Source organism: Bubalus bubalis, chromosome 12 (genome assembly GCF_019923935.1).
Source record: "Bubalus bubalis isolate 160015118507 breed Murrah chromosome 12, NDDB_SH_1, whole genome shotgun sequence".
Taxonomy (NCBI): domain Eukaryota; kingdom Metazoa; phylum Chordata; class Mammalia; order Artiodactyla; family Bovidae; genus Bubalus; species Bubalus bubalis.
Window position 1 is genome coordinate 40,349,872 of NC_059168.1, and position 17,712 is coordinate 40,367,583.

Genomic DNA, 17,712 nt, shown 5'->3' on the forward strand with positions numbered 1-17,712 from the left:
AGTCAGTCAGTTCAGTTGCTCAGTCACGTCCGACTCTTTGCAACCCATGAATCACAGCAGGCCAGGCCTCCCTGTCCATCACCAACTCCCGGAGTTCACTCAAACTCATGTCCATCGAGTTGGTGATGCCATTCAGCCATCTCATCCTCTGTCGCCCCCTTCTCCTGCCCCCAATCCCTCCCAGCATCGGAGTCTTTTCCAATGAGTCAACTCTTCGCATGAGGTGGCCAAAGTGTTGTAGTCTCAGCTTTAGCATCAGTCCTTCCAAAGAACACCCAGGACTGACCTCCTTTAGAATGGACTAGTTGGATCTCCTTGCAGTCCAAGGGACTCTCAAGAGTCTTCTCCAACACCACAGTTCAAAAGCATCAATTCTTCGGCACTCAGCTTTCTTCACAGTCCAACACTCATATCCATACATGACCACTGGAGAAACCATATCCTTGACTAGATAGACCTTTGTTGGCAAAGTAATGTCTCTGCTTTTTAATATGCCATCTAGGTTGGTCATAACTTTCCTTCCAAGGAGTAAGCGTCTTTTAATTTCATGGCTGCAATCACCATCTGCAGTGACTTTAGAGCCCCAAAAAATAAAGTCTGACACTGTTTCCACTGTTTCCCCATCTATTTCCCATGAAGTGATGGGACCAGATGCCATGATCTTCATTTTCTGAATGTTGAGCTTAAGCCGACTTTTTCACTCTCCTCTTTCACTTGCATCAGGCTTTTTTAGTTCCTCTTCACTTTCTGCCATAAGGGTGGTATCATCTGCATATCTGAGGTTATTGATATTTCTCCCGGCAATCTTGATTCCAGCTTGTGCTTCTTCCAGCCCAGCGTTTCTTATGATGTACTCTGCATAGAAGTTAAATAAGCAGGGTGACAATATACAGCCTTGACGTACTCCTTTTCCTATTTGGAACCAGTCTGTTGTTCCATGTCCAGTTCTAACTCTTGCTTCCTGACCTGCATACAGGTTTCTCAAGAGGCAGGTCAGGTGGTCTGGTATTCCCATCTCTTTCAGAATTTTCCACAGTTTGTTGTGATCCACACAGTCAAAGGCTTTGGCATAGTCAATGAAGCAGAAATAGATGTTTTTCTGGAACTCTGTTGCTTTTTTGATGATCCAGCAGATGTTGGCAATTTGATCTCTGGTTCCCCTGCCTTTTCTAAAACCAGCTTGAACATCTGGAAGTTCGTGGTTCACATATTGCTGAAGGCTGGCTTGGAGAATTTTGAGCATTACTTTACTAGCGTGTGAGATGAGTGCAATTGTGTGGTAGTTTGAGCATTCTTTGGCATTGCCTTTCTTTGGGATTGGAATGAAAACTGACCTTTTCCAATCCTGTGGCCACTGCTGAGTTTTCCAAATTTGCTGGCATATTGAGTGAGGCTATCTTTACTCTGATACTAAAGCCCCAAGAAAACTAAAAACCATGATACCTTTTGAATACTGATAAAAGAAAAATCCTCAACAAAATACCAAATTTAGCAGCATATTAAAAATATTACACCAGAGATCAGGTGGGATTTACTCCTGGAATACAAAAATGGCTCAAAATATGAAAATCAATAAAATGTAGAACACTATACTAATGGAATGAAAAAAAATCCATTTAATCATCTGAACTGACCCAGAAAAAAACATTTGACAATATTTAACACCTTCTCATGATAAAAACTCAACAAAGATCAAAGAAAATTACTGCAACAAAATAAAAGCCATATTATAAAAAAGAACAGCAAACATCATAATGCTCAAAAACTGAAAGCTTTTCCTCTAAGATCAAGAACAAAGCAAGGATACCTACTTTCATCACTTCTATTCAACACAGTACTGGAAGTTCTAGCTAGATCAATTAGGCAAGAAAAAGAAATTAAAGCATCCAAATAAGAAAGGAAGAAGTAAAATTATCCCTGGTTGCAGATGATATAAACTTACAGGCAAAAAATCCTAAACACCTCCCCCCCAAATTGTTAGAACTAAGAAGTTAATTCAGCAAAGGGCCAGGATACCTCTTTGACCACTAGTTACATTTCCAAACACCAACAATAAACAACCCAAAAAAGAAGTTAAGAAAACAATTCCACTTACAATATCATCAAAAAAGAAAACAAAACAAAAAAGCCTTAGTAATTAACCAAGAAGGTTAAGGACATAAAATGAAAACACAAATGGTTATATCACTCCTGATAAAAATTATCAGAAGACATCAATAAAAGGAATCTCAACCCACATTCATGAACTGGAGGACAATGCAATCCTTATCAAAATCCCAATGACATTTTTTGGGGGCACAAACAGAAAACCCCATCTTAAAACTCATAGAATCTTAGGAGACCCTGAATAGCCATACAATCTTGAAAAAGAATAACATGGAGGAAAAAAGTGGAAAGGACAAAGTGGAAATCACATTTTCTGATTTCAAAACTTCCTATAAAGCTACAGCAATCAAAACAATGTGGTACTAGCATACAGACAGATAAAATACAAAGCGAACAGAAGACAGAGCCTAGAAATATACACTCATATACATGATCAAATCATTTCTGACAAAGTGTCAAGATCATTCAATGAGAAAAGAACAATCTTTTCAACTAATGGAGCTAGGAAAACTGGATATTAATATGCAAAATAATTAAGTTGGCCCCTTATCTAGTACCATATACAGAAAGTAACTTAAAATGGATCAAAGACATAGATTTAAGAGCTGTTTAAGTATAAAACTCTCAGAAAAAACACAGGAGGGCAGAAGCTCTACGACACTGAATCGGGCAATGATTTCTTCAGTATAGAACCAAGGGCACTGGCAACAACAGGAAAAGTTAGACTTGATGAAAATTTAAAAATTTTGTGCATCAGAAGACAACAGCAACAGAGTAAAAAGGCAACACACAGAATGGGAAAAACATTTGCAAATCATGTATGTGATAAAGGATAAATATCTAGAATATATAGAGAACTCTTAAAACTCAACAACAAAAACAACCTATTTTAAAAAGAATACATTTGAATCAGTTCTAATAAAGTGGATGAAACTGGAACCTATTATACAGAGGGAAGTAAGCCACAAAGAAAAACACCAATACAGTATACTAAAGCATATATATGGAATTTAGAAAGATGGTAACAATAACCCTGTATACGAGACAGCAAAAGAGACACTGATGATGTATAGAACAGTCTTTTGGACTCTGTGGGAGAGGGAGAGGGTGGGATGATTTGGGAGAATGGCATTGAAATATGTATAATATCATATATGAAACGAGTCGCCAGTCCAGGTTCGATGCACAATACTTGATGCTTGGGGCTGGTGCACTGGGACGACCCAGAGGGATGGTATGGGGAGGGAGGAGGGAGGAGGGTTCAGAGTGGGGAACACATGTATACCTGTGGCGGATTCATTTTGATATATGGCAAAACCAATACAATACTGTAAAGTTAAAAAATTAAATTAAATTAAAAAAAAAAATAAACTGGGCAAAGGGCTGACTAAGACATTTATCCAAAGAAGATACAGAAATGGCCAATAAGTACATGAAAAGACACTCAATATCTCTTAGGGAAATGCAAGTCAAAACTGTTATAAGATCATTTCACTCACACTCATTAACAGAAAGTAAGTGTTTAGGAGGATGTAGAGAAACTGAAACTCTTGTACACTGTTGTAGGAATGTAAAATGGTACAGGAGCTCTGGAAAGCAGTATAGCAGTTTCTCAAAAAATTAAAGATAAAATTACCATTATTTGGTAATTTAGTTATCAATTAAAAGTGGGAACTCATAGAGCTATATATGCACATCCATGTTCACTTGCAGCATTATTCCCATGAGCTAAAATGTGAAAGCAATTTAAGTCCATCAGTGGAGGAAGGGATAAACAAAATGTGGTTATATACATGTAATGGCATATTTTCAATCTTAAAAAGGAAGGAAATTCTGACATATGCTACAACTTGTATGAACCTTGAGCATATTATGCTCAGTGAAATAAGCCAGTCAAAAAAGACAAATGCGGCATGATTCCACTTATGTAAGGTACTTAAGTTTAGTCAAACTATAGAGTTAGAAACTAGAATGGTGGCTGCTAGACACTGGTGAAGAGGAGAAGGGGAGTTACTGTTTAATGGGTATAGTGTTTCAGTTTTACAAGATTTGAAAAGAGTTCTGGAGATGAATGGTAGTAAAGGTCGCCAACAACTTGATGAATGTATTTTATACCATTGAACTGCACCTTTAAAAATGGTTAAGATAGTAAATTTTGTGTATCTTATCACAACTTTAAAAAATAATAAAGATGCTAAGAATGCCAGGATAGGCCTACAATACCATGGCAGCCTGAGCCTGACTGATGAACAAACCCCTGTGGCTGTTTATCCATTTGTATCTCTCAGATTGTTAACGCTGAGAAAAACCACGTCTTATACAATGCTACTTAAGACCCCTTACTATTTGGTTCAAATACATTTCTAATATTCCGTGTTAACTGTTTTTACCTTCCTTTACTTTGTATTAAAATACAGTTCTACATAATAAAAAAAAAATTAAGCCAATCAGAAAAAAGCAAACTAGTCTAGCTTTTTGTTCTAGGTAGGACATACCACAAAAAGGTTCTACTCTACCCTCATCAAAAAGTTGACTATATCTAATTGTTATTATTCACACTAAAAACAACAAAATAAGGAAATAAATGTTCACAAAAATCTTTGCTTTCAAGAAAGTCAAGACTAATAAAATGTGTGTGTTGCTCGCTATCAATGTTACCTTCACAGCCAGAGCCAGGGAACTACATGCTAACAGGAACATCACTTAAAAAAAAAGAAAAAAAATACTGTTCCATTGCCTCTGCTATCTACCAACTCCAAAATTCTGGTTTGCTTCATTATATCCATCTGCTAAGTTAGTCTGGCTCCTCATATTCAACTTTTTTTTTTTTAAGCACAAAAAGAGGATGAAAGTAAGTATATATAGCTGAGAGTATTAATTAGTGATTCTAGAAGATCATACTTGAATTAGCATCTTTCATATTTGAATTATCATTTCTGTCTTCTGTCTACTGGAACTCTATTTTCAATATGGGTATCTGTTCTTCCAAACGGATGGCTTAAAACACACACACACATATATACCAATATTCACATATTTTAAAATAGCCCTTGGATTTAAAAAAAAAAAGTACAAATAGACATAGTTATTAATTTGCTAGAGTCCCTGACAGTGACAAAATATGAGGTAGAGAATGTTAAAAAATTGTGTTTGTGTTGAAATAAAATTGCTTTCCTGATAAGCTAAGACAATCCTTTTTATCCAAAAGCATTTTAAAATATAAATCACAATGTTAAGAAGCCATTTGGAGACTGATACTTATGTATTTTCTTTTACCTAGAACACTTGCTGTATAAGAATGTTTTATTGGTTTCCTCCAAACTATAGTCCAAGTATTAGTAATACATTAACCAGCCCACTGTAAGACCAACAGTATTTCTCAATATTTCTGTTGAGAAATATTGTTACAATGTATATATATTACTTTTATATGTTATGTTAGTTTGTTACTTATGTTACAATGTATATATAGTCATCTACCACAACCAGAGAACCTGGTGAGACTGGTGGTTGTTTTGCATTAATCATCTCTATTTCATTTTTCAACACCAGAATACTTCCTGACTATTGCATATAAATAGAAATATTGTCTTTATAGAGTATATGTAGCTCAACATACAAAGAGAGAGATACCAATTACTTGTCATATATGGATGTGGGTGTGTTTATATATACAATTATATAACATAATATAAATGTATATTGAAAGAGGGTTAACTGTTACTAATCTAGACTGCTGTTTCTTGCCCAGCAGTGTTGGACCACTCTTGCCATAAGGGAGCATTTTCTGTTTGGGCAGAAGGCTAAATAAAAGAGTCTTCTTCAACAAATCTGACCAATAGATCAAAAAGACCTAAAATATTGACATCTGGGGTAATCTATTCTGAGATCTACTCAGGTGATTCTACAATGAGGTTCACAATTGACAAGCCCCCAGTCATGTACTCAGAGCCTTCAAGTAGTTTATAATAGCTAACTTTTAATCAAGAGCAAATAACCAAAGATGATAAGAAAAAGCAACTCAAGGAAACAGAAACTATTCAGATGGGAAAAAAGATATATATTATTAGTATCTCTGGGGACAAAAGAAGATATATCAATGAAGTGAACTCTTAGAAATTAACATGACTGTATTAAAAAAAAAAAACTCAAAAAGAAGGTTACCAGAAAACATTGATGAACTTTACCAGAAAGTAAAGCTAATAGGAAACCCCATGTAGATGATTAAGAGTAGATTTAGACAACTGATGGAAAATTGTGGATTGAATGAGTTTTAAATACACAGAAAACTAAGAAAATGAAATAGACCATTGTTAATTAACTCTGCTGCTGCTGCTAAGTTGCTTCAGTCATGTCCGACTCTGTGCGACCCCATAGACGGCAGCCCGCTAGGCTCCCTCGTCCCTGGGATTCTCCAGGCAAGAGTACTGGAGTAGGGTGCCATTTCCTTCTCCAATGCATGAAAGTGAAAAGTGAAAGTGAAGTCACTCAGTCGTGTCCAACTCTTAGCGACCCCATGGACTGCAGCCTACCAGGCTCTTCCATCCATGGGATTTTCCAAGCAAGAGTACTGGAGTGGAATGCCATTGCCTTCTCCGATTGTTAACTCTAGGTGGTAACAAAAACTGGGGCAACAAAGGAAAAATAATATTGAATACTAATTAGCTACATGGTTTATCTCTGCATGAAAGTGAAGTCGCTCAGTCGTGTTGGACTCTTTGCAACCCCGTGGACTGTAGCCCACCAGGCTCCTCCACCCATGGGCTTCTCCAGGCAAGGATACTGGAGTGGGTTGCCATTTCCTTCTCCAGGGGATCTTCCTGACCCAGGGATCGAACCCAGGCCTCCCACATTGCAGGCAGACGCTTTAACCTCTGAGCCACCAAGAAAGCTTATCTCTGCAAAGTATACGTATATGCTCACCATAATAATGTAAACAGAATATTGTTAATCAAAATTACAAGATAACCATCTGAGAAGAAAAAGAACACAGAAGTATTCATATGTGTTTGGAGTGGGGGAAAGGCAGAAGAAATAGCAAAATGAAATAGCAAATTCCTCATTATCTACAGTGGGAAGTTAACAGATAATGGCCAAACCAAACCAACAAACAAAAGGTAGTATAATTACAAGAGCATGTAATAATACAAATTACATTATAACACCAAAAGGATCAGCTAGCAATTAAAAATGGTTGGCCCTGGAGAGGGAGAAAAAGGTGGGAAGGAAGCTAGGTCAAGCTGTTTGGTCTGAAAAGAAAACAAACAACAGCAACAACAAAAAAAACCTTGTAAATCTAACTCTTTAAACTATGTTCATATACAATTTTTATTAGAGTATACACTTTAAAAAAAATCAATAGCTTTCCCTATTATAAACTAGAAAACACGATTTTAAAAAAAGACCAAATAGGCAATAGCAACAAAAACTATATTATAAGTAGGAATAAACTCAACAAAAATGTACAAGATGTGGATTAAGAAACTATAGCTACTTAACTGGGGGACCTAAATAAATGTAGAGATAATCAGTTCCTAGACTGTGAATATATTAGTTCTTAATTGTATGGATAAATGTAAACCCGATTATAAGTAAAAACTAAATTATCCTAAAGATTATCTGGAATAATAAATGCACAGCATTATCAATTATATTTCCAAAAAATGAAATATTTTGTTAAGTGATAAGCACAGGTTCAGATTAACCAATGACATTCCAACTCTATAAATGAAGGCATTAAAGGTGATTTCACATTTTTAAAATTTTGCTTGCTTTTATTTTCTCTTTTTTTTTAGAATCAATGTAGGGGTACTTTTAAAATACATGTTATTTTTAAAAAAGAAAGAGAAGCAGTTAGCAAGAACCATATCACACAGGTCAATCACATCACATAGTCTCAATAATGAACTAAATTTCTTTGTTATGATTCCGTTGATGTCTTTTTATCCATACCACTGAAGCAACAATAAGATGGCCAAGAAACCAAAAGTATATTTAATTAACCAATTAAAGACTGAACAAAAATCCAGTTCTATGAGTTCTCCAACAAGGACAGCAGAGAAAAAACGTAAAGAAAGATAATCCAGTAGATCAAAAAAGCAGAATATCTTTAGGATCCATACAGTATGATACTGAGCGTTTTCTCCATCTACCATTCTATTTGTTTTAAACCAGCTGAGCACCAAAGAATTGATGCTTTTGAACTGTGGTGTTGGAGAAGACTCTTGAGAGTCCCTTGGACTGCAAGTAGATCCAACCAGTCCATTCTGAAGGAGATCAGCCCTGGGATTTCTTTGGAAGGAATGATGCTAAAGCTGAAACTCCAGTACTTTGGCCACCTCATGCAAAGAGTTGACTCATTGGAAAAGACTCTGATGCTGGGAGGGATTGGGGGCAAGAGGAGAAGGGGACGACAGAAGATGAGATGGCTGGATGGCATCACTGACTCGATGGACGTGAGTCTGAGTGAACTCCGGGAGTTGGTGATGGACAGGGAGGCCTGGCGTGCTGCGATTCATGGGGTCGCAAAGAGTCGGACACAACTGAGCGACTGATCTGATCTGAAGTTTATTTTCTTAAGATCTCTTACAAAAAGTTCACTATTTCCATATACATACGAACTGAGGCAAAGAACAGCCTTGGGATTTGTTTGAGATTATACAATTAAGTCAATGGCTGAACTGTAAAAAGAACCAAGGATACCCAACTGCTAGTTTGTTGCTCTAAATAATGGATCGTGCTCACTGCTATGTAATAGGACTGTTTTCCTTTAATTACAATTTCTTCATTCACCATCAGATTATCAGCCACAGGCTTTATCATTAGTTTTGCTCTTCTTATATTTATGGCATTACTCCCAAGAATATGATATTTACATGATAAAAAAATATAATGACCACTATTTACTATATCATATCCAACCTCTGAAAATTCTAGTCAGCATGACAAGGCTAGTGCACTGAAGCCTACCCTTAATGGCATATTTACAGGTAAAGGTACAACTTTAGCATCTATTTTGGGTTGATCAGCGACCTGGAGAAAAGTAATTTTGTTTTTACAGAATCACTAATGTCAATGCATGTAAAATCTTACATTAGAGCATCCTATGGTCTTATCAGTCAACATTATTCATATACATGATCTAGATATACAAGTCCAAAGGGCAGCAGATTAGATACATTTTAGAGCGTTTGTGATGTTGGGAAGTAGAATAAGATAAAAATCATGACATGCTCTTACATTCCTACGCTGAAATCTATAAAAGAAAACTGACTGGGTAAACAAAGTAAATATGTGAAAAGAGGTGTGCAGTCACTTGTCTTTGAGAAGCACTTTGTGTTTCTTTGGCACATAGCACGGCAGCAGTAGAAGCAGCAGCCTTGCCCTTGGTGCTCATTTCTTACCACTCTAAATGCCTCCTCGGAGCCAGAATACACTGGCTGTTGCTGATCATGCTGTGAGACACCTGCACTGGCTACTAGGCTTGTCATGACGCACAAAACCCTACCATCTTCAGCTTGACATTGTGCAAGTTATAATTATTCATCCAAATGAATATGTCAGAGCAGCAGCAGCAGACCTCTCATCAGAGCAAAAGAAAAATACATCAAAACATTATCAACCCAGCAGGAAGACAGGGACCATAAGGAAAATTACCCATTTTTAATATGGATGCCACAAAGTCATGCCTATTATTTTACAGAAAGAAAGGAAAATAAAGATCTTCCAAGTTTAAAGTCCAGAAACACTGAATCCAAATAGGAAATGTACAAAAAGGAGACAGGGAATTTTTTAAAATCAATTATCTGGCACCTGTTTACAATCTTTTAAATGTAAGTTTGCTGTTAGACTACAATACTACAATTCTTTAAGAACCACAACTGTTTAAAAATTGTTTTAAAAAAGGAAAAAGATAGTAATTCTCACAAGCAGAATTGTTTCCAATAGGTCAATGAAAAAAGATCACACACAGCAAAGAAGTTTGATGTTGCTTCACACTTTCAAAACATAAACTAACACTGCCAACACTTTTATCATGTCTAAAACACTGAAGAGTTCATCTGGAAATAGCAGCAAAATGCTTAACAATGTACAGCTAAACTCTAACAATGGACAATTTTAGTAGTATATGGAAAAGAAAAATAAAATCAGACCTCCACAAATGAAGATACATCCAAATTTTATAAGCATATGTAAAAAAGGCAAGTATAAATATAATTCCTATCTCATATTTAAATGTGAAAAAAGTATAACTTCTACAATAAACTTTCAATGAATATCTTTTTAAAACAAGATACAAAAAATTTTCTCATTCAAGACACATGAAGCAGAAATCACAACGAAGAGACTGATAAATGTGACCACACTGAATATTAAACTTCTGATTGACAAAATATATCAAAGTTAAAAAGCATGCCACAGGGATAAGACACTTATATCCCATATAACCAATACATAATTAGTATCCAAAGTATGTAAGGATTGCTTATAATAAAAGATAAAAATTTAAGTAGGCAAAGATTATAAACACAACAATAAAGAGTATCAGTTCTTGATAGCAATTAAGATCAAAGTAAAATCAGAATGACTTAGAAAGGGCGTGGGAAAGTAGAAATTACTATGCATTGCTGGGTAGGAGTATAAAGCTATACAACCAATTTGGGAAAATAACTTGGCAATGTTTAGTAATCTCAAAGAGGTACACTCCTTATAATCCAGCATTTCCACTTCAAAGCATAAACCATTCTAAAAGTGTCACATGTATAAAGGGAAACATAGAAAGATGTTTACAGCAGCACTGTTTAGTAAGAAATTGTGCAAGAAATTGTGATCAACCACATCATTAGGACACTGAATAAACTAACTGATGGATTCATATAATGAAATGCTATAAAGCATTTAAAATGTACTATACAGGCACAGATCATGGGTGAATCTCAGAAACAATGTTGTTTAAAAAAGATTGAAAATACTACAGAATATGGCATTAACAAATGTAGCAAAAGAGTATGCATGGATATCATACACATCAATTCCAGGCAAAAGATTTTCCTCTAGAAAGGGACAGAAGGAAAGAAAGGAAAGGAGAGAAGAAAAAGAGGAGTAAAATTTTAAGTCCCAGAACATTTTATTCCTAAAAGAGAGACAAAAATATATCTGAAACAAATGTGATAAATATTAAACATGTCAAATGTGAGTTGTGGTTAAAATGATATCTAAATTTTTATCTGTACTATACTAAGAATTTTAATATGTTCTTTTAATTAAAAAAAAAGATGCAATTCCAGTTACTACTAATTAATTCTGTATTCTTAGAACTAATACACAATAGAAAACCTGACATATGACACAATTAAATCTAAATCTGGACTTGAATTAATATTATAAACACTTATTCCATGCTTGTATGTGCAAGGTACTTAGCTGGTGTTAAGGAGGGACACAAAATTTAGAAGAAATTGCTCTTAAGATTTTGTAGTGTTAGAGTCACAAACTAATTTTGTTCAATGGCAGGATAAGGTAACTGCTAACAGTCCTTTTGTGGAGATGTGAACTTCTTCACAGATTAAAGTCTAGGGAAAACTTGCATGATTAAACATGTTAAAAAAAACTAGGAAATTAATCAAAAACATATTCTTCAACTTTGGGATTTTGATAAATATTAAATTATAATCTAGAGATAACATATGGAAAGAGTAATACAATCTAGGTACAATGTTATCTCATGATCTCACATAATATATAAAATTTATAGAGGAAAACTGAAAATGTATAGTCATATTTTTCAAAAACTATTCAATTTATGTACAATTCCAATTCTTAAAAAAAAAACCCACAGTATTTCTTATGTATTTATAACACATATCACAATACCAAAAGCAAATCATAGTGTTTTTCATCACCTATATTTTGCTATGTTTTCTTGATTTCTATTGGAAGGAGGGAGACTGTTTTGTTTTTAAAGAAGAAAATGACAAAAATATATTTTAAATGTAGATGGTATAATTTAATATTTGAAACCTCATAAAACAATGTAAATGCTGTTAGGCTTTTTTTTTTTTTTTTAAACTAACAAGACAATTACTTTATTCTATATATTAGAATTTAAATGTAAGCATACATTTTCACTTGAACCTACCAAAATTTCATAACAAAAATAAGGGTAGCCTCTACTCAAAGAGTATTTGTTAAATGTCACTAGGAATTTTTTTCACTTTGCATAAGAATAGAAAGATTCTCTTCATTTTGGTATCGATTTACTTGGTGAGACATTAGATTACCTGTCATTAGATTTCTCTTTAAACCTAACCACCATCCTGCCAGATCTTTAAAAGTCACACATGTCAATGTTGATGACAGAACTATTGATAATCATACCACATTTTATCTACATAATGGTACGATTTACAGTGCACTCTTAAATACATTAACTTGTTAGATATCACCAATGTATTGAGAAATTAAACTGACAGGAGCAGGAGAAAGAATCAAAGTAAGAATATTCCAAAGCATATGCAAAAAGAATATAGTATAAGTTCAAGGACAAACAAAGGACAAATACTTTAAAACAATAAAAACTGAATAGAAATGGCAGGATTTATATTTTCAGTCATAACTCATTCTCCTCTGAAAAAGATTCTCTGATATTATGTCTGAAAAATTTCACCCAATTTTTAACCTACTGCTCACTGCTTTATAAAAGAACTCCTTAGGATTTAAAATTAAAGGACAATTTCTGTCAACAGAGCTTTTTCATGTTTATTTAAAATGAAGCATAAAGATCTAAAGGCTGAATGGGGTGTCTGTGTGGGTGTGTTTGGAGGATGAGGAAGGAGGCGGGGAGAGTCAGAGGGCAGGGAGAATGGACATCAACTGCTAGGAAATATGAAAGCAGCACTCTCAAAATCCTGTTTATGAATAAATGTTTAAAGAAAACTGAAAAAACCACTTTATAATGGCCACTTAAAATGCTTTTTAGCTACGTAAAATACATTTAAGAATTTACCTGTGGTGTCCAGGAAACAGAAAATGGAACAGGAATATCCACAACACAATCTGGTGATTCTGCAGGGTACTAAAAAAAGCATAAAATTAGGGTCATTTTTGTTTCACTGTGACAATTTCACATAAATATTTTAGAAAAACTGTATATATTAGGAAAAGTATTTCTATAAATGCAAATGTATTATATATATTTTGGTTCTACTATTATAAAGGTGTTAAGAGCTGATAAACAGTCAACAAGCTCAAGAGGTACAAAGTGTACTGATTTGGGGATGCCAAACCAATCAGTTTTGAATACAGAGTAATGAATTAAGTCAGTTTCTGGGCAGCTGCTAATGTGATTTGAGGGGCAAACCACACTGAATCTCAGTTTCTTTATCTTTAAAATGAAAAATCAAAATGGTTGGTATTTCATTTCTTTTCAGTCTAAAATTTAACCTCAAACAGCCTCAGTCACTATTTAAAGAGGCAATACTTGTTAAAAGAATCAAGAAATGCACAAAATGAACACATACAGTTACCAATTAAAGTATTTTCCACAACAAAGCATTTAATTTTAGCGAGAAGACAAATAAAAAGAAGGAAAAAGAAAATATTAGTTTTAAGAAAAATCTTTTCATGGTTGATAAACAGAAAACTAATCCCTCAATAGTTTTATACAAGAAGTGCCAGCCAAAAGACTAACCACAATTCTAAGTTAACAAAGACAAAAGATAGCTTCCTTAAAATCAATTTTGTTATTAGAGAATTCTAGTATATGATTTCTCTAAGATTCAGTTTGGATTCTTAAAAGTCACATTTAATTTTTAAAATGCTCACTTCTTTTCTTTTAAAAGCTAAATTTACTAAAAAGAAAACTCATTTTAGGAAAACTCCTTTCTCTCATTTGACAAAATAACCTAAGTTTTAGACTTTCACTTTTTTCAACCTTTTATTTTTAACTACTTCTCTGCATAGCAAAAGGGCACAAAAAATGATCACAACAGTATTTGTTACAAACATCAGCCCATTTGAAATCAATGCTTCAAAAAGAATTAACATTTAATTTTGACAGGCTGGCTAAAAATAAACCTGTCATTGTACGCTCTGACTAATGGAATCTGGCTATGCAGAACTGATATCACAAAGGTAAATACACGGAAACCATATAAACATGTAACTATGCTCTAACTTGTGGGGGAAGAAAGGAAGATCTGGCTGAGATTACAGAAGAAGCCCTACTTCAGACAATTCAAACTATTAGATGATGTTCCGATTATAACTGCTGCAATTACTAGAAAAACAATTTGCATGCAATTTTTACAAGTCATGTGATTATCTCAAAGTAAATGCAGGCAGAGATCTTAGCTTTCTTTGGTTTATGGTTCTGCTAATTAACTCCTGACCTTGGACAAGTCATTTAACTTCTCTGGCTGTTTTATATGTAAAAATAATAGAACACAAGCAAAAGCATTGTAAAATCTCTTTTCCCTCTAAAATGTGAATTTTCTGCCAAAAAAAAAAAAATACAAACTTAAAACCTCCTTGGGTCAAAAATAGAACATTTAATTTACCTTGAGTTGCTGCTATTTATCTATTTGGCTGATAATGAACAATATCAACTCTCTAATTTAAACAATCATCAATCAAGGTTAAGAACTTAATGTTTACTGTATACAGAATAGATAAACCCAGTAAAAAGTACCTGTAACTTTGGAAATCATTAAGCATATATGGCACATTATGTTAAAAGAGAATTATGATCCTACATTCAAATAGGGCTCACGGTACTAAATGGCACATATGTACTGATAAAGAAAGCCACAAGGAATTAAACAAAAAAGAGATCCACAAGGAGTTAAATAAAAAGCAGGTTAAAATAAATATGATTCCACATATATGAGATAACATTCAGATATATATTTAGGTACATTTATGCAAACCTACAAATATGTATGCAATAAATTAGACTGATCTATAAATAGTTGGCTTTACCAAGTCAATGTATAAATATTGTATTATATTCACCTTCAAGATCAATTCTGTTTATATAATAAATACTACATAACTGTATCAAACCTAAAAGGCACAAATTTATATAATTCTGGATGATTTAACATGACTCATGCAGTAGCATCCCTAGATACCCATTTTTGGAGTTGTCTGTGTTGTTGTTATCAGTCGCTCAGTCATGTCTGACTCTTTGCAACCCCATGAACTACAACACACCAGGCTTCCCTCTCCTTCACCGTCTCCCAGAGCTTACTCAAACTCATGTCCACTGAGTAACACTAACTATAATATATATAGCTAAGTATGATACTGTAAAATGACTATCAAATTCAGTATTTTTCAAGCCACTAGAGATTGTCAAAGTTTTACTTTAGAAATCTAGTTAATAATAATAACTAAAGCTCCACAGAAAGAAATAAACTGAAAAATAGGTACGGTAATTAATATAGTTTTTCAAGTCTCACTTGAAACAATTCAATCAAATTAATAACTGTAAGAGAATATAATTATATAATATTGAGTATATACTTTCATAACGAACAATATTTATTAGACTCTATAGCATACGTTCCTAAGGAAAAATTTAACCCAACTCAATTCATGACTGGACTCCCTGGCAGAATACTACATAAAATTGCAGCAGACTATTTATAAAAATAGTCATCAGAGTGCCCAGTCTCAGAAACACCTATGATTTGTTTTACAAGCAGTTCTGATCTTGACCAAAGCTAAGGAAGCTCTGGGCTACCTCTTTTATAAAGAAAAGACTATGGTTTAGGATGAACTGTAAATACTGCATTAAAAATACACTTATAAAAATGCCAAATTCAACTGATTTCCTTATGGTATTTATTTTTGATTATATGTTCACTTTTCATAGAGGAAGTCTGGACAGAATTTATATTAATTTTCTTTGTGGGTTTTTGGAGACAGTGAGGCAGAGGGCCAGAACTGGTAGAGTTGTATTCAAGAATAAAAACAAACATATTACTAGATATCAAAAAGTATCAGATAAAAGAAACAGGTTTGTGTATTTACAAAAATAACCATGTTGCAAGGTTTGTCAAAAAAATAAGCCTGACCCTATAAAATTCAGTTTGGATTAAGATTTTGCATTGTATTAAGGACCCTTTAACATGTAAGTTTTAGCTTTTACTGTTTTTAACTAACAATCCCAAATATTCTTAAGAAATAAATTACCACACCTGAAAGACAACTTTGGTCTCTATGAAAATTGAACTAAATGGACAATTTAAGACTAATAAGTCATACCAATATAAGATTCATTTAGTGTCTGACTTTTTTTAAAAATGCAGATTATTTTTCTTCCTAATTTCTTAAAAACTCAATGCTTTCTCTTCTTTCTTGCCAGAGCATCCATAATAGTGCTGTATAGCTATTGCTGCTGCAGAAATTCACACCTGAAAATATTCTCCAGAGGAATATTAAAAGGGCCACCTTTATCTACTTTGAAAAATTTTAAGAAAAAGCAGAGAGGATGGACCATTCTAGTGGCTACACATCCTCCCTCTGAATACTATCAAAAATATCATTAATTAGAATTAATAATAAAATCTTATAGATGTAAGATTTATATCATTCTCAGTAGAAAAGATGGCAAGAAATGAGGCTATCAGAAAAAATAGAATCAGGATAGGATGTATTTTAAATTCTTCATTTTGGTCTTCATAGCAGAAACTTTTATCAATGTAGAAAATACTAGAATATTTAAAAATAAATAAATAAATCAAACTCTGAAGAAACTGACAGAACCTTGCCACTGGCAGTATGTGACCTTTGGAAGGATAAAGGCAGATTTCTCCTTGATTTAAAAAAAAAATTTTTTTTTTAAAATTAAAAAGGAAAATAAGTGTTTTCACTTTCATTTAATAAAAATATTCATGTAACTTATTTTACAATTAATATTTATATCCCACTAATATTTTCTCAAAACTTATCACATATGAATCTTAAAACTATAAACATTCGGTGTATAAGAAAAGAATGAGTTGTTTCTCAATCTGTCTGATATAGAGGCACTATAAGATATCAACTTTTCTGTGTCACCCCAGCACAGCTTTATATATTAATTCTTTCATGAAAAGCTTAAATGCCAGACACATTTTTAAAAAGGACAAACACAATTGATCTTTTCATCACTATAATCTTCTGAAATAGAGTTGATTGATGACTTGTAAGAACAAAAAAAAAGTTAGATGACCTGGTTTTCTCAAATTCTAATGTTTCTCCAGTGATAACTAAGTATATGATTAATATCCTGAACTTGCTTGTTCTACTTGTTTCTCAAAATTCACAATGTATAATTAAAAAATGACAAAATAGCTATGCATTATGCCAATAAAATTAGTAGTTATAGATCACTAGCCTGTAAGGGCTCTATAAATAGAGGTATATAACCTCTGCAAAATTTTTAAAACCAGAAGTAAAAAAATTTCAGCCAAGAAAATAAAAAGTATCCATACGTATGGGTCTGTGTTTGGGGTGTGGTGGGAAGTCAGAAATAAGAACAAAGGTAATTCATCAAAAAATAAAATTTGAAGACAAAAGACTTCTTCAGTAGAACTTGGAATAGCAGAAACTTCCAACTCT

The 17,712-nt window shown here is 33.6% G+C and overlaps 1 protein-coding gene across 4 annotated transcripts in view; it reads right to left on the minus strand.

Annotated features, from left to right (window-relative positions):
- FANCL (FA complementation group L) overlaps window positions 1–17,712 on the minus strand; it is a 91,450-nt gene that overhangs the window by 22,785 nt on the left and 50,953 nt on the right. For all 4 annotated transcript variants that reach the window (XM_044925927.1, XM_006070296.3, XM_006070299.3 and 1 more), the window contains one exon: window positions 13,112–13,180. In XM_044925927.1, coding sequence (XP_044781862.1) covers window positions 13,112–13,180 — 69 coding nt within the window. The remainder of the gene's footprint in view (window positions 1–13,111; window positions 13,181–17,712) is intronic.